General features: G+C 40.0%; 1 protein-coding gene across 6 annotated transcripts in view; it reads right to left on the reverse strand.

Moving 5' to 3' along the window:
* Nucleotides 1–18,235, reverse strand: part of AP (amyloid beta precursor protein) — a 291,200-nt gene that overhangs the window by 72,553 nt on the left and 200,412 nt on the right. For all 6 annotated transcript variants that reach the window (XM_011726341.3, XM_011726340.3, XM_011726339.3 and 3 more), the window contains 2 exons: nucleotides 16,391–16,465; nucleotides 15,508–15,666 (listed from right to left, as the gene is read on the reverse strand). In XM_011726341.3, the coding sequence (XP_011724643.1) occupies nucleotides 15,508–15,666; nucleotides 16,391–16,465 (234 nt within the window). The remainder of the gene's footprint in view (nucleotides 1–15,507; nucleotides 15,667–16,390; nucleotides 16,466–18,235) is intronic.

Below are 18,235 nucleotides of genomic sequence, written 5' to 3' on the forward strand. Positions count from 1 at the left end.
ACTGTTTATCTGAGCTGAGATGAGCATTGTGTGAGAATCTACATAAACTCAAGCCCTTTCTTCCTAATGCCTATTGGATAAGCAAAGCCTGGGAACATCAGATAATTCAGGAAGACCTTAGGGGATCTCCCAATAAATGAATGACATACAGGGTTCTGCTTCATTGATTTGGCCACCTAAACACATTTCTAGGAATCATGCTTGGAAATGAAAACAAAATCAGATTAGCTTCTTTGTTGGACAGTGGGCAAATAAATCATACCAAATAAAATGGTAGTTATGTCTATCCCTCAGAAACAAATACTACTTTTAGTTAAGAAAGAAAAAAAACAGGTGTAAAAAGAAAAGAAGTCTTGGGGCCCCCAAATCACTAAGCTAAAGGGAAAAGTCTAGCTGGGAACTGCTTAGGGCCAACTGCTCTGCTCACTGACATAGACCCATATCTGACTGTCTCCTTTGGAGAGGCTAATCAGAAACTCAAAAAATGCAACTGTTCATCTCACCTATCTCTGACCTAGGAGCCTCCTCCCCACTTCAGGTCTTCCTGCTTTTTGTTTCAAGCAGTCTCTCCTTTCCAGACCAAACCAATGTACTTCTTACATATATTGACTGATGCTTCATGTCTCCCTAAAATGTGTAACACTAAGCTGTGCCCCAACCACCTTGGGCACACGTCGTCAGGACTTCCCGAGGCCGTGACACAGGTGCACCCTCAACCTTGGCAAGATAAACTTTCTAAATTAACTGAGACCTGTCTCAGATTTGCGGGGTTCACACAGGTAACAGTTCCCTATACTTTTATATTTTTGTTTAGGTTAAAAAAAAGACCTCCCTCCTTTTGATATGATTCATGCATATTTCATTCAAATAAACAAATAATTGCCCTTACAACTTTTGGCCAAAACACAAATCCTCCAGGCTTAACATTTGTTATTTCTAGAGCTATAATAATGTATCTAAGAATAACAAGGTCTCTTGATTGTCTAATGAGGTTTATTTTATTAAGGAGGACATAGATGAATTTCTTAAAATTTTAATTCAAAACGCAGAAACCTTCATACAGGAATGGTAGGGGAAAAAACCCCCTCTGTTATCTCTATAGAAACATATTCTCTGAAAGTAATTGCTATTACTATTGTCACAATATTCATATAAGATGGGTTATTCATATGATCAGAAAAACATAAGAATTTAGTGGCTCACGAAAAGGATATTGATAAGGAGAGTTTAAGAGACACTTTTTTTTTCTTTTAAACTGCAGGCATGTAATCCGGATCACCCTCATGTCTTTAAATCTTCTGTTACTAGCAATAATTTTTCTGTGTATTAATACTACAGTCTGCTTATACTGGCATTAGATGGCTAATCTTATTATTAACATATATGGCAAAGAACAGAGGAAGAGATGTGTCGCAGGGGAACTAATTATACCGAATCCTATTTATTGCCACTACTGTTTCTGAAAGAGTGTTTAGCTCACAATTATGTGCTGTTTGCAACTGATGTGGCACTTTTTAATTTGTACTAAACTCACCTCACAATCACACTGTCTTTTACAAAAATCATTCAAAATAATTTATTAAAGGATTCAGAATAGGCACGACCAAAATGGCTTAGACATCATTTACAGCAAGAGGAAAGAGAAACATAAGATTTACATTTTAGAACATTACTCATTTTCCTCTCTGGAAACAAGAGTGTAACGTATTTCTACCTCTAGGCACAGTTCCTGCCACAATTTGGTTGCTTACAAATATTTGTTAGTTAAATTAATGGGTAAACTACAGCTAGATACAATTTCAGAAATAGACCCAGTAGTGTAGAATATCCTTCGTGGTCTTCAAGTAGAAAACAAGCACCTCGCTCCTCAGAACAGTGGCCTCCCCAATTTTCACAGAAATATTGATATTAATAAACCCACTTGATTTATCTATATAGTGTGCCTGGGTGCTTTGGAAAGTAGTTTTAACTGGGAACTCTTCCCAGAAAATATTTAATGGACTCCACAGCATGTACAAACTCATCTCAAAAAGATTTGTTTCATTAATTTCAAAACATCTCACATATTGTGTTCTTCTAGTTTGATGGCAAATTGATGTGGGTAACATTGAAGAAAATTTAATGGCCTTTCCTGATAAAAGCTAATACTTTTTTTTCTTTTGGAGATGGAGTCTCACTGCACTACAAGCCCAGGTTGGAGTGCAGTGGCGTGATCTTGGCTCCCTGCAACCTCCACCTCCTGTGTTCAAGCAATTCTCTTGCCCCAGCTCCCTGAATAGCTGGGATGACAGGCATGTGCCCTCACACCGACTTAATTTTTGTATTTTTAGTAGAGATGGTGTTTCACTATGTTGGCTAGGCTGGTTTCAAACTCCTGACCTCAGGTGATCCACCTGCCTCGGCCTCCCTAAGAGCTGGGATTACAGGTGTGAGCCACCGCCCCCAGTGCTAGTACATTTTTTTAAATTAATTTCCCCATTTTTCAGATGCATTTACTTTTTCATTTTTCTTTTATACAATTTCTCAAATTTGGCGTTGCTGGGACTTGGGAAAAGTCTCATACATTTGACTAATGGCAGGATGACTCGATGCCAGTCATGGTCTGAATATGTAGCTTATTACTTGACAGTTCACATGGGAAGTGTACTAAAATTATTCAGTCCTATTGTCCCACTCCATAGCTTTATGCTTGATCTAGAAATCTGGCATCTTATCATAATAGACACTTGTGCCATGAACCCGTTTCTTATGGAAGGGAGTGAACTGTCAAGAGCCTTTAAAAGCCCTGGGCATAATCCTGCCAAGAAAGAAGTAAATGACTCACTGTAGGGGAATCACCCTAACCTTTCCAGGTCACAGAAAACCCTCTCCTGGAGCATTAAATTGCACCCTGGTGGTTTCCAAAACTGAACAAAGGAATTCTCTCTTGCTTTCCTAAACAGGTTCACAGCTATTATTTTCACAGTTTTACACCTTGGATTTCAAGAAATCTTGAGCATATAAAATGTAGAAAATTGTGTGCAGGTTTAAAAAATCACACTTTAGAGAGTTAAATCTCTCTGTGCTTGACATGATCTTAGTTAAACATAACATTTGGGAAAACTGCCACGGGAACCTCCGAATCACAACCTTTATTGTCTTTAATGCCAGGAGTTGAGCTAAATTTTAAAAGTCTACTGCAAAATTTACCTACCTTCTTTTCTTTAGAAAGGCAAACAAATGATTTTTGTAGTTTAAGGTGAGTATAAAAGGGCAAATGATAATCCCATGCAAAGTTGGACACAGAAGTCTTGAATGAAGCAATGGAGAAAATGGCAGTGGATTCTCACACTCTCCCCCTTTGGTGTTTTCTTAAGTTTTGACAATATGGATGCATTAGATGGAAGGACATGGAACAACTAATCTCTATTAATCCCCTTAGTTCATAAGGCCAGAGCAAAACTTTTGCTTATGGCCAACGAGTTATCCCAATGTCCCTTCCCAGGGTATCCGGTTTGCTGATACGGCTCTGATTTTGTACTGGACATAACACAGGCGTATCCAGGAGTCATCTATCATCTGTTCTCTCCTTCCCGTGGAAGCAGATCACTTCCTAATAGGGATGTGTCACCACAGCCTCCACGTTATTTCCCCTAACAATCTTTCTCCTCTTAGGGAGGGAGACATCTTCCTACTTTACAATTTTGTCTCAACTTTCGATTAATCCTTTTGCTTTTCTTATTATGAATAACAAAAGCTAGAACAACATTAACTGCAGAAAGAGCAGAAAAATGAACTCCAATTTGCAGACGGAGTAGGAGGAATCCCTTTATTAAATCACTTGCTCCTAGTTAGAGGTTATAAAGATGGCAAACCTGGGAATTAAAGACAGGAGTTTATATAAAAGGCAGAAAACAGGAGTGTTTTTAATTCTCTCATCATTTAGTGACCTTTTTTCTTTTTTTTTTTTTTTTCTGAGAAGGAGTTTCACTCTTGTTACCCAGGGGGGAGTACAATGGCGTGACCTCCCCTCACTGCAACCTGGGTTCAAGTCATTCTCCTGCCTCAGCCTCCCGAGTAGCTGGGATTACTGGCATGCGACACCACGCCCAGCTAATTTTGTATTTTTAGTAGAGACAGGGTTTCTCCATGTTGGTTAGGCTGGTCTGGAACTCCTGACCTCAGGTGACCAGCCCGCCTTGGCCTCCCAAAGTGCTGGGATTACAGATGTGAGCCACTGCACCCGGCTGAGCTTTTTTTCAAATCCGGTAGGTTTCATAAATTTTTTCCAGAGTATTTTGCTAGTTCTCAGAAATAATTTATTTTGGTTGTACAGACCACAGTCATAAATTAGTGAAGACAGCATACAGAACTGAAATTTAGCACCCAACACAACTCCATGATTCATGCTTTCAGAAAAACTCTAGCATAGAGTGGATAAAGAGCTAAGATCTTCTGACCTAGGAGTGCAGAAAGGACAGAAAATGTTTGGACTAGTATGTCTTCGAGCTTTGTTTAGTCAAACAGTGAAACGTGTAAGCCCTTAATGATGAACAGAACTATTAGTACAACCCAGAAGGCGAAGCCCACAGTGCTGCTGACATCATAAACAAAAGATATTTTCAACTAACTCAGACCCTCGCAAAGATTTGTCAAACGGTCTGATCATCCGAAAAATGTCAACTGTGACATATTCTTGACTTTTAGAGAGATTTACAGCAATCTACTTTAATTTTGGACGTATTCATACTTGGACTATGGCGGTCCTGCTTCATACATTCTCTAACTGGTTAGCCTATTCAAAGAAAAGTACATTTGCGCTTCTTTTAATTTTACCCTCTCCTTTTCCCACACCTAGTCAGTGTTATGACCTATTAGAAATTGAGTATTTTTGTTGATTTTAAAACGTTTATATAAGGAAACTCAAGGTAATGATGCTTAAAATCCAAACACCACCTAGCATCTTTAAACTGGGATCCATGGTCAGCTTTCACACAATGAATAAACCCCTTACAGCTTATGTGAGACTGTGTTTGCGTGTGTGTGCACACGTGTTTCCGGGGTGAGGATACTCTGCTGCCCATCTGTTCTTTAGGACAAATATCAGTCATACCAGGCAGGTGAATAACTACTGGATCTTTAAATAATGTGCTATTTGTCTACAAAAACTAAATATTTATATTTTCATAATACATTTTCGTTCTCAAGGATAAAATGAACATATATATTAACATTACAATACGTATGTTTGCTGGAAGAAAGCAGAGCTTCAAACCATACGGTGCTATGGGTTTTAATGGCATCCTATGAAGACCTGTTTGCATTCTGAAGGCAGTGACCGAGCAGGGCTCCACTGTGGAGGGAATCTGGATGATGAATATGGCCTCAGTGGCACAAGACAGTTCTTAAGCTAATGCCTTTCCAACATCCTTCTTAATGTTCTATGTAACTTAATGAAAACCAGAGACCACTAGTATCTCTTGTTACATACTTCCCATTTGCATGTAGCAAGATCTGTTTGTTGAACTTGGTAAACATTCAGAAGGTAGGGAAGTAACAGCACTCAGTGGTTTTACTGAAACAGCATGTATACCATTCAGCATAGTTTATAAGATTTTGTTCAATAAATGCTAATTCTCCCATCTGCCTTCCCATCCATTATTTGTTATTGAGTTTGCCCTTAGAAGTGCTCAAGCTAATGAGTCCCCCTTTGCTCACCAATGTATGCAGAACTCAACTAAAAATAAATGAATGGTGAACAAATAAAGATTAAATATGTAGGTACAGAACAATTATTTACTTTTCCGAAAGATGATTTTTTTTGCCTGGCAGTCTTTTAACTTTTAATTCCATTCTGATTAGCTTTATAAAATCTTGATTACAATCAAAACCTGCTGGTGGAATGCCTTAAACATTGCAATATTCATCTCTCCACATACCAAGAACTCAGCGAATAATTTTTAACTTATTTATTATCAGTTACATGGAGGTACAGATGTCCCATATTTGCTTTGGAGATATATGCTATATACATATATTTTAAAAGATAATTTCTTTTGCAACGAAAACAGATGAGTAGAAATAATTGGTTTGTTTCAGTGAAGGGTAATTAGCAGTATCATATAAAAGCTCAAATTTAGTAACTCAATTTCTTTTTTGCTTTAGAAAACAAAGTTACACCAATACCTACATTGATTAAAGTTTGGTTGAGTTGCAATCCACATCGTATCATGGCTAAGAATGTATTTATGAGGTGGTTAAAACCTCCTCATGCCATCACCTGTTTACCTGTGGGAAAGCTCCCATTAATTCCTACCCTTGTTATCTCCAATGACTGCTGCTTTTTGTTGAACATTTATTGCTCTGCTGCTGAAATTTACCAAATAGCTTTGAGCAAAATCTCAACTTAGAGATGAAACCATACTCTTTAATGAAGAGTCTCACACAATTCATGTTCTATCGAAGAATTCTATGAAGAAATTTTCAGAGATCTCAGCAAAATTTAACATTTGGCTGAACCATTCAAAAATGAGAAAGGAAAGAAGGGTGCCAATGCTATAGAAACTGCCAACATTCTTTTTTGCTCAATTAAACTGAGAGCCTGAGTGTGAAGCAGCAGATACAAGCATGAAATGAATTTTAGTATAGATAAAATGGCTTCAATCGTAAGACACTGGGAAAATCAAAACAACACAACTGGCATAGATAAGTAGACAGATGTGCAGGAAAATGTTTTCTAATTCTCATTTCCCTCTAGCAAATGCAAAAGTTGTTGAAGTCAGAATAATAATCATGATACTGTCTAATGAAAGATTTATGCTAAGTATCTGTAAAAACACCAAAAATCTCAGAATTACAAAGAAGGGTTTGGCTGTGTATCCCTTATCTTTAAAACACTTCAATTCTTTTTTTTTTTTAATTTATTATTATTATTATTATTATACTTTAAGTTCTAGGGTACATGTGCATAACGTGCAGGTTTGTTACATATGTATACTTGTGCCATGTTGCTGTGCTGCACCCATCAACTCGTCAGCACCCATCAACTCGTCATTTACATCAGGTATAACTCCCAATGCAATCCCTCCCCCCTCCCCCCACCCAAAACACTTCAATTCTTACTAATTAGGGGGTGCTAAGGTTTTCCAGACCTAGGCCTACAATAGAAAGTTGATTTAAATAAAAAATCCCTATCTAGCCTTTGGTTTAACTGTACAGGATCACATTAAGTCTAATTTCTCTTTAACAGTCAGGACATATGATCATCTTCTGTCTATGAAGGATAAGTAGAATCCTGAGAGTTACAAGAGGAAAGGCTCAGACAGCATTTAGTTCCTGTTTCATGAAGCTATGAATAGCTTGAGTACCAGCCCTAACAAAGCAAAAAGCAGGAAGTGCATGACTGTAGAGGGCAGGTCAAGAAATGATGAATGCTTAGCTTTAAGTATTTAATTTGGTAGCCTGGAGGCCTACAAAGGTGATGGAGGTTTACCACGGGTGCTGCAACTCCGGAGAGGCGTTTAATTTTTCCAGGGGGAAAAAGTGCTAACTCCTTGATTTTCCAAAGAAAGTCTTAGGAAAGTAAAAAGGTTAAGGGGTTGGTACTTAGAAGAGTCACTAGCCTTCAACAGATAAGAGTTTTTTCTGAGTGCAAAGACACCGCTCTGCTCAACTTTTTTTCCCATGGGGAAAACAACTGTTTTAATAATTGTAGTATTTCAAGTATTTATTTCATTTTTTAATTTTTAATTTTGGAAAAGGGTCTTGCTTTGTTGTCCAGGCTGGAGTGCAGTGGCACCATCAGAGCTCACTGCAGCCTTGACTTCCCTGGCTCACACTCCCACCTCAGCCTCCCGAGCAGCTGCGACTACAGGCACGCACCATCATGCCTGGCTAATTAAAACAATCTTTTTTTTTTTGGTAGAGATAGGGTCTTTCTATGTTGCCTAGGGTGGTCTCAAATTCCTGGGCTCAAGGGATCCTCCCACCTCAGCCTCCCAAAGTGCTGGGATTACAGCTGTGAGCCACTACATCCAGCCCAAAGTACTTATTTTAAATACATGTGCATATATACATATGACTCTATGAGTTGAATAATGCATTTTTAGGTTGACCATTCAATGTATTTGCCTATAGGTATATAATTAAATCAGAAATTTGAAACATGGCCGGGCGCGGTGGCTCAAGCCTGTAATCCCAGCACTTTGGGAGGCCGAGATGGGCGGATCACGAGGTCAGGAGATCGAGACCATCCTGGCTAACATAGTGAAACCTCGTCTCTGCTAAAAAAATACAAAAACCTAGCCGGGCGAGGTGGCGGGCGCCTGTAGTCCCAGCTACTCGGGAGGCTGAGGCAGGAGAATGGCGTAAACCCGGGAGGCGGAGCTTGCAGTGAGCTGAGATCCGGCCACTGCACTCCAGCCTGGGCGACAGAGCGAGACTCTGTCTCAAAAAAAAAAAAAAAAAAAGAAATTTGAAATATACAGTATACTCAGACACAGGGACTCACAAAATGATACTCATTAGTAGAACAAAGAATTCTAGCTGCACAAAAACAACATCTCATACCACTTCCACGTTTAGACTGAAAAACTGTGTAAAAGTATGATTTAAATCCGAACTTCAAAGAGACTGAAAACAATCCACACTGTTTTGGAATCCCATGTTTGCACAATCTGAGAATATAGGGTAGAATTTGGTGAGGGTTAGAGAGAGAATTAGTCTAAGTGATAACATCTACCGAATCTATAGAAAGAACACTTTTGATTTACTTATATTCAAATAACATTTACTGAATACAGCTGTCTGAATTTTCCAGGCACGGCGGTAAGTAAGAGAGAGATCTCAGAAATATTTATGTATGACTCCTATTACAAGATGTGACCTTTTCCAGACAGCCACTGAAACTAGGCCTCATAAAACTTAGAAACTAGGCCTCATATAGAAAAAATTAACACCAGGTGGCTCTGGATAGGGTCCCACCCTGCCTCAATAAGGTCCCACCCTGATAGGGTCCCACCCTGCCAATTCCGGGAAACAACCTCATGGGGTCCCACCCTGCCTCGAAGTTCCCGGAATCAACAACTCCAAAAAAAAAAACCTCATAAGGTCCTGCTCTAACCAATTAGCATAAGACACCTTGCTCAGGCCATAGACAGACCCAATTACCACGCGCCTAAAGCTTTGTTTGAATTTCGCGCCCTAAGCTGTGTTTGAACTTGTATTTGCCTATATAAACAGCCTGTAACAAGCAGTCGGGGTCCCAGGGCCAACTTAGAGCTTGGGACCCTAGCGCGCTAGTAATAAATAACTCTCTGCTGTGAATCTCGTGTCGGTGATCCTTCGCGGCGACCCCTGCCCAGGAGGGAATCGACAGTTCGGTTCCAACACCACCAGCAAGCTCTGGATTTATGTCTTCAAGAGGAATGTATATAAGTCCTCAAGAAGGGATTTAATTGTGCCTGTAATCCCAGCACTTTGGGAGGCTGAGGCAGGCAGATCACAAGGTCAGGAGATCGAGACCATCCTGGCTAACACGGTGAAGCCCCGTCTCTGCTAAAAAAAAAATACAAAAAATTAGCCGGGCATGGTGGCGGGCACCTGTAGGCTCAGCTACTCGGGGGGCTGAGGCAGGAGAATGGTGTGAATCTGGGAGGCGGAGCTTGCAGTGAGCCAAGATCGTGCCACCGCACTCCAGCCTGGGCGACAGAGCAAGACTCTGTCCCCACCAAAAAAGAAGGGATTTACAATTTTCTTGTGCCTGCCAAAGTGCAGACCTAAATGCCAGGTCAAGTCATACAACATTAAAACTTAAATGAACACTTAAAGATGGTAACTTAACAAAAATGGCAGGTAATGCCCCCTAGACTCCAGGCCTGTGACTACCCAGCCACATTTTATTACAAAGGAAAGATATAAAGGTGAGTCATGGTGGCTCATGCCTGTAATATCAGCACTTTAAAAAGCCGAGGTGAAAGGTCAGTTGAGGTCAGAAGTTCAAGACTAGCCTGGGTAACACAACGAGATCTTGTCTTTACAAAAAAATTTTAAAAATTAGCCACACATGGTGGAACGTCTGTAGACCCAACACTCAGGAGGCTGAGGCTAAAGGATTGCTTGAGCCCAGGCAGTTGGGGCTACAGTGAGCTATGACTGGGACACTGCATGCCAGTCTGGGTGAAAGAGCAAGACGCTGAAAGGAAAGAAAGAAAAGGGAAGGGAAGGAAGGCGACAGGAGGGGAGGGGAGGAGAAGGGAGGGGAGGAGAGGGGAGGGGAGGAGAGGGGAGGGGAGGGGAGGAGAGGGGAGGGGAGGAGAGGGGAGGAGAGGGGAAGGGAGGAGAGGGGAGGGGAGGGAAGGAGAGGAAAGAAGAGAGAAAGAGAGGGAGAGAGAGAGACAGATGGAAAGAGAGAGAAAGAAAGAGAGAGAGGGAGAGAAGGAAGGAAGGAAGAAAGGAAGGAAGGAAGGAAGGAAGGAAGGAAGGAAGGAAGGAAGGAAGGAAGGAAGGAATTCCGACGTCAGAATTTAACAGGAATCGTTAGATGAATCAACAACAGTGATCTGATTTTTGACAGTAAAATATTTCTTCCTAATCCAGTTTTTAATTTTTATTTCAAATGAACATGTTGTCTAATTCCATATGAAGTGATGCGGAGGCCCACAACAAGCATGATTACAAGCACTCTAAAATTATCCCCTTTGATAAAAGATGACACTTTGGCAAACGTTCTTGCCACTGCCTTTCCTGTGATGGCTGAGGAGACTAAACTGAGAGTTTAAATGTACATTTGTTAAAGCCTCCATTCAGTCCTCATCTTATTTTTAGTCCCATCAATGTCCATTTAGCAAAGATCTGACTAAGGAGATCGGACTTTCAGCTGGAACGCTTCACAAGTGTCTGCTATGAAGATTCTGGTCTCAGCACCCACCACCCCCTCCTGCTCTGGCAAATGATCACACGGCTCCTCTCCTGAAAGCGTGTTCTCCAAAAAAGAGAAGAACCAAGGAGCTTTTGTTCTGCAGAGACATAAAAAAACTTCCTGACAAGTGCCTTGCTAAGATGAAAATGAAAACGCTAATATGAATATTCTTTTTCAAAAGCTCTTTGTTCAGAGAGGAAGCTTGTTCTAGTGAGAAGGCACCGCAGTGACTCGCGGCTCTACCCTGCCCCTTCCTAGCAGTGTCACCCTGAACCAGCCACTCCATCTCCCGAGGTTGCAGTGATATCATCGGTAGAACAGGGTCAATAGTATCTTACTTCTTGGAAGAATGCCACGAGCTCTTTAACAGCTCCTCATGGCTTTCTGTGCACTGTCACTTTATCCATAGAAAAATCAAAATGGCGAGGAAGATCAGTGCAAATGGGCGACTTTTTGGTTAAGTTGCATAAAATGCACAAACAATTCCGCCAAGATTGAGTGAGAAGAACTGGATTTACCCTCCCGCCTGAACAACCAACAAATGGCCAATATATTCATATATAAACAATGTTTCTTTCTCCACGCCCCCCCTCAACCGCCCAGATGGAGTCTGCTCTGTCGCCAGACTGGAGTGCAGAATAAATGGACAATATATTCATATATAAACAACGTTTCTTCTTTTTTTTTTGAGATGGAGTCTGCTCTGTTGCCCAGGTTGGAGTGCAGTGGCACAATCTCGGCTCACTGCAACCTCTGCCTCCTGGTTTCAAGCAATTATCCTGCCTCAGCCTCCTGAGTAGCTGGGACTACAGGTGTGCGCCACCACGCCCGGCTAGCTTTTTGTATTTTTAGTAGAGACAGGGTTTCACCATGTTGGCCAGGATGGTCGTGATCTCTTGATCTCGTGATCTGCCCACCTTGGCCTCCCAAAGTGCTGGGATTACAGGCGCGAGCCACCTCACCTGGCATAAATAACGTTTCTGCAAGATACTAGACATCAAGTGAAGGACACTGATTCCTGAAAAGGGGAAACAAATGAGGACTTACAGCTGCCAAACTCATGGCCCTGAATTTCCAGGTCATGACTTCAGGTGGGGAAACCCACACAGAGCCTAGAGGACTCACAGAGTGGAGGACATGAAGTGTATGGAGAGACCAAGGTCACAGGACAGGCTGGTGAGGAGAGAGTTGCTCCAAAAGAGAATCCAGAGACGTGCAGAATGATCCTTGAGAACACAGCTGAGTAATGATGGGTACATGAATGTGAAAGAAACTGAGGCCAGGGGGAAAATCACTTAGCATTAACAGTGCTTGGTGTTCACACAGGGACAGGAATAATGCCTCTTTCCACTAGTCAGATGAGAAAACTTAACATTCACGGTAGATGACTGAGAAGGGTCTTGCCTCACTAGTAAGGAATAACTAGTTCTAGGCTGACAACTGCTCCGATTCCACCTAACAAATCTAAAAATGCAAAGCTCAAAAGGATCAAACTGTTTCCAAGTAATTCGACTACATGACAGAAAAAAGCTCAAGAATATTACAAAAACACCTAGCATTCAACAAGCTTAATTTCAGGGTCTGACATTTAATAAAAAATTAAGAGGCATGAAATGATACAGGGAAATGCCACATGCAATCATAAGCAATCAAAATTGATTCAAAGTTGACAGAGGTGTTAGAATTAGCAAACATGGATATTTAAACAGTTTTCATGTAATAACTGTAGTCCATAGGTTCAAAAGTTAAGTAAAGATATAGACAGTACATAAAAGTTAAGTAAAAATATAGACAATATTAAGGGGGTTGAGCGGAGCCTAGGTCAAATTTCTATATATAACAACTACAGTATGTGAAGTGATAAGATGAAAAATGGCCAGATGGAATTAAGGGCAGATTGAACTATACCATGGCATATCAAAATTAAATTGTTAAAAACCAGTGAAATAGAGAAAACTGTAAAAACAGAGGAAAAAAAAAGCATGTTATTTATAGAGAAATAAAGATAAAGATATCAACACAAATAAGACAGCAGAGTATCATCTTCCAAGCAGTGGGAGAAAAACCTCAACCCAGCATTTTATACCCAGCAAAAATATCTTTCAAAAACCAAAGGTATAAAAAAGACATTTTCCGTCAAAGCCAAGCAAAAGATTCCATCACCAACTTACATGCACTCAAACTTTTTATTTTTTTAAAAGAGACAGGAATGCCCTTTGTCACCCAGGTTGGAGTGCAGTCAGGCAATCATAGCTTAATGCAGTCTTGAACCCCTGAGTTCAAGGGATCTTCCTATCTCAACCTCCTGAGTTGCTGGGATTGCAGGCACAAGCCACCAAGCCCAGTCTCTAAGACATTTGAAAAGAAATCTTTTAGGCAGAAGGAAAATGATACCAGTTGGATCTGCACAAAGAATTTAGAGCATCCAAAACGGTGACTTCATAGGTAAACATATGGTTTTTTTTTTTAAATTTATAACTCATTAAAAGATAACTGACTGTCTAAAGAAAAACATCAAAAATGTAGTAAGGAAAAAGTATGACAACAACCGCTTACAGAATGAGAGAGGAGAAATGGAAGTACTTTTTGTAAGGTTCTTACACTATCTGTGAAGTGGTATAATATCTCTTGAACTGACATAATATCATCGTGACAAGTTTAGAATGTTTTCTATAAGCCTAAACAACCAGTAAAATAACAAACTAGTTATAACTTGCAAACCAACAAAAGAGATGAACCAGTAAAATAACAGTTGTAACTTACAAACCAATAAAAGGAATAAAACAGAATCATAAAAAATGTTCAATTAATTCAAACAAAAAAAAAGAGGAAAAAAGAAGAACAAAGAACAGACTGGACAAATAGAAAACAAATAGCAAGATGACAGATTTTGTCACACCATTTCCATAAACTCATTCAGTGTACAAGGTCTTCTCAATCCAAAGGAAAACTAAGACCCAATTATATGCTGCCTAAAAAAAATACACTTCAAATATAAAGACAAATAAGTTCAATAAGAGTACAAGGATGGAAAAATGCCCCACATTAATATTAATCAAAAGAAAGCTGGAATAGCTTTATTAATATTAAAGTACATTTCGGAGCAAAGCATTACAAAGGATAAAAAGATCATTTCATAAGAAGAGGCTCAAAGAGGGCCTAACAGCCCGGAACGTTTACGCACCTAAAAACACAGCCTCAAAGTACACAATGTAAAAACTGATAGCACTGTTTAGAAAAATGGACCAGTCCACAATCACAGGTATAGTTTTCCATATCCCTCGCTCAATGACAAACAGAAAGAACAAGTGGCTGGGCATGGGGTTCACGCCTGCAATCCCAGCACTCTGGCAGGCCGAGGCGGGTGGATCATCTGAGGTCAGGAGATCGAGACCAGTCTGGCCAACATGAAGAGACCCCGTCTCCACTAAAAATACAAAAATGAGCTGGGTGTGGTGGCACACCTGTAATCCTAGGTACTTGGGAGGCTAAGGCAGGAGAATTGCTTGAACCCAGGAGACAGAGGTTGCAGTGAGCAGAGATCACACCACTGCACTCCAGCCTGGGCGACAGGGTGAGACTCCGTCTCATAAAAAAAAAAAACACAAGAAAGAACAAGTGGACATAAACCAAACACTCATGCTCAGAATGTTCCTTCCATTCCAAGTAAGCTCTCATGAGCTTACTTGTCATCATGACTGACAAACGCTTCCCCACAGAGAATATGGCCACTGCTCTGAGACAGACATTTGAGTTCTAATTCCTTCTGGTCCACTAAAAATTCTTACAACTCAGCCAAATCTCAACTTTCCTTGACCTTAGTTATATAATTATACTTACATGATGAGGGGGCTGGGCAAGGTTACTTCTAAAATCCTTTGCTATGGTCTAAATGTTTGTGTCTCTCCCACCCCCGATTCATATGCTGAAACCTAAGCCACAATGTGATGCTTTTTGAGGGTGAAACCTTTGGGAAACCATTAGGCATGAGGGCAGAGCCTTCAAGATTGACATCAGTACCCTTATAAACGGCCCCTGAGAGCTCACTTGCCCATTCCACCATATGAGGATACAGCAAAATACAAACAAAAACAAAAATAAAAGATTAAAAAAACAATTTAAGTTCTATGAAACAGGAAGCCAGCTTTCACCAGACAACCAAGTCTGCTGATGTCTTGATCTTGGACTTCTCAGCCTCTGTAACTGTGAAAGATAAACTTCTGTTGCTGATAAGGTACCCAGTCTATGGTATTCTGTTATAGCAGTCTGAAGGTATGGGAAGACATCCTTCCAGCTTTCGTGTTCGAACCTGAACTATGCCATCAATTGTCACCACCTCAGGAATATTAAATCAAGCCAGGGCTTGCACTGTGAGTCCCTGGGAACACTGTCTGGCTGCTCTGGAGAAGTGTGAGTGTCCACTGTGCAGAGATGGCCCTGTGGAGGCAGCTGCCCTGTGACCCTTTGACTTTCAAGATGGAATGGACAAGGGTTGAACCTGTGAATAACAGTGCTCAAGGCATTGCTTCTCATGGTTTCCAGTTCCCAGTCCCCATCCTTACTGTCTGTGCTGTGACCTGAAGTGGGAACTCGACCACAGGGAGACCTACCCGAGGAGGAACGGCCTGCAGAGCAGTGATGTAGTTCTCCAGGGCCAGGCGGCGGCGGTCATTGAGCATGGCTTCCACTCTGGCCATGTGTGTCTCCACCAGCTGCTGTCTCTCGTTGGCTGCTTCCTGTTCCAAAGATTCCACTTTCTCCTGGAAATGCTGCCATCATAAACACATATGTCCATGGGGACTGAACAAGTAGGATGAAGCAGCAATTTCAAGTCTTCTAAAAAAGACATCCTATTCCATTTTCTTCTAGTGCTAAAAAGTATCCTAAAGACTGCATAGTCATTCCACATTTTGACTAACTCTGCATGTTTTATAGGTTACGTCACTTTTCTGCACTCTCCAATCTACATCAAACCTACTTTTTCATTGAAAATCAGTATTTCATAGGCTCTCTGAAGACCAATTTGACTAATAATAACATTGGATAAATATATGCACTCTTGAAACTCTTATATTAAAAAAAAGTCCTCTCTTACTAAAAGTACCTCAAGTAATTGATCATAACAAACTCTTGGTTTACTTAAGGTAATTTTGAGACTGGTTTAAGTCAAAAATTCAAATTCTCATAATTTTTGCAGGAGGGAGAAGCAGCAGAAGATTGTGGGTGACTGAAAAGATGTATGATTAATAAAAAGTAGATTGCAAGTTACAATATGAGTTTTATGGCAATGAATTATAACTTGAAATAATTGGGAGCAGATATAAGGCAGGATTTAAGCAACTCAATTACTAGACAATGATTAAGAACAGTTCAAGTTCATGGGACTATGAACAATCACGCCTGAGGTGCTGGCAGATGCAGGTAAACCTGCAGACACTCATTAAACAGACTGCTGGCATGTGATGTTTGGTACGAAATGGGTTCAGATTTTACCTGGATAACTGCCTTCTTATCAGCTTTAGGCAAGTTCTTTGCCTGACGTTCTGCCTCTTCCCATTCTCTCATGACCTATAAATTAAGAAAACATTTGAGTTTAAAATCATCAGTTCATCCTTTGAATACAGACTTAATAGGATGGATGATTATGTCTTTCTTCTATTTTTGTCATTTTAGATATTTTAAAAATGTATTACATACCCATTCCTATCTGAATAATATGTGACCTCCCACTAGGATATATACATAATTAATCACAGCAGTATATTAAACATAAATGTTCACATTTACTGCAGGAATATATAGCCTTTTGAGTCAAGGTTGGTCTTTTTTTCCCTAGAACTGAGTGACAGTCATTTTATTTGATGTGAACAAACACCAACTATTCATAGAAGGCATACACTAACTGAACAAGGTCTTCCGATATTTAACTGAAACATGGAAGTTTTACTCTCTTATGAAAGCGACTGAAACCATTTTAAACTATATATTTTGACTTTAAAAGAAAATACGACATTTTGTGTGTGTGTGTGTGTGTGTGATGAATACAATGCCAAAGAGAAGTATATAATGGGGGAGAAAAAGAAGACCTCTGCTGTCTGATATCCTAAGACCTATCCCCCTTTAAAGAACTGATGGGGAATTAAGGCCCTTTAAGCTTGCCAACCTAAGTCATGAACAGCAAGGATTACTCTAAGTCCTTCCAAAAACTCCAAGAAAACATATAATATTCTGAATGCAGAAAAAATGTATTTTTTAACAAATAGCACTAATTTAGTAACCAACTGCTACGGTTTGAATGTATCCCCTAAAAAGCATGTGTTGGAAACTTAATCCCCAATGCAACAATGTTGAGAGGTGATTCAGTCTCTGTCCTCATGAGTAAATTAGTTTCATTATGGGGAGAGTAGGTTTGTTATTGTGAGAAGCGGGTTGTTATAAAATTGAGTTTTGCGCTCCTCTCGCCCTTCTTCCTTCCACCATAAATGATACAGCATGAAGGTCCTCAACAGATGCCAGCACCATGCTCTTGGACTTCCCCACTTGCAGAACTGAAAGCCGAATTTTAAACTTCTTTTTCTTTACAGATTATCCAGGCTGGGGTATTCTATTATAGCAACACAAACTGACTAAGATATCAGGTGAATGTGTTTTGTAGGAAATCAATGCTTCCTGCATGGATTTCCCTGAGTGAAGTGCACTCATTAACCTGATAAAAAAAGTAAAAGACTGTATCTCTGTATGTTGTTCAAGGTAACCTAGAGCTGCCTTTTCAAGTGTATGACAAGTAGAATTTGTTTAAAGTGCAACTCATAACTGAGCTAGGTAAAATGAAGAAAGAAAGATCAAGGAAAAAAAATATTGGCTTGGTGCCAGATGTGTACTTGCATACTCTGTGTACTCCCAAAGTATGAGGAAACTTGATTACTGTATTATAAGAGCCTGTTATTTGTAGGTATTTAGCCCTAAGGAATAGACTCTTCTGACATACTTCAAGACAGGAAAGAAAAAGAGGCTTGGAATAAATAACTACAGATAGAAGACTTCTATGAGACAATACCACATCAAATCACCATGTGGGTTCCTAATTACAGATTTTATTGTCTATTGATATTAATTCTTTGTATATGATAGGCAATTAGCTTCTTCTTGTTGTTTTAGTAAAAGTATGGAGAAAACAAGATGGAATAAATATTCCATTATACTTAAAAAGCATATAAAAAATAATCTCAAGGTTTACAGCAAAATTGGGACAAATGCCCTGCTGCAATGAACAAGAATAGAACATGGAAGAAAAGAAACATATTGTCCCATCTGCTTTGGTGCTTCTACCAAGTTAAT

Source organism: Macaca nemestrina, chromosome 4 (assembly GCF_043159975.1).
Source record: "Macaca nemestrina isolate mMacNem1 chromosome 4, mMacNem.hap1, whole genome shotgun sequence".
Taxonomy (NCBI): Eukaryota; Metazoa; Chordata; class Mammalia; order Primates; family Cercopithecidae; genus Macaca; species Macaca nemestrina.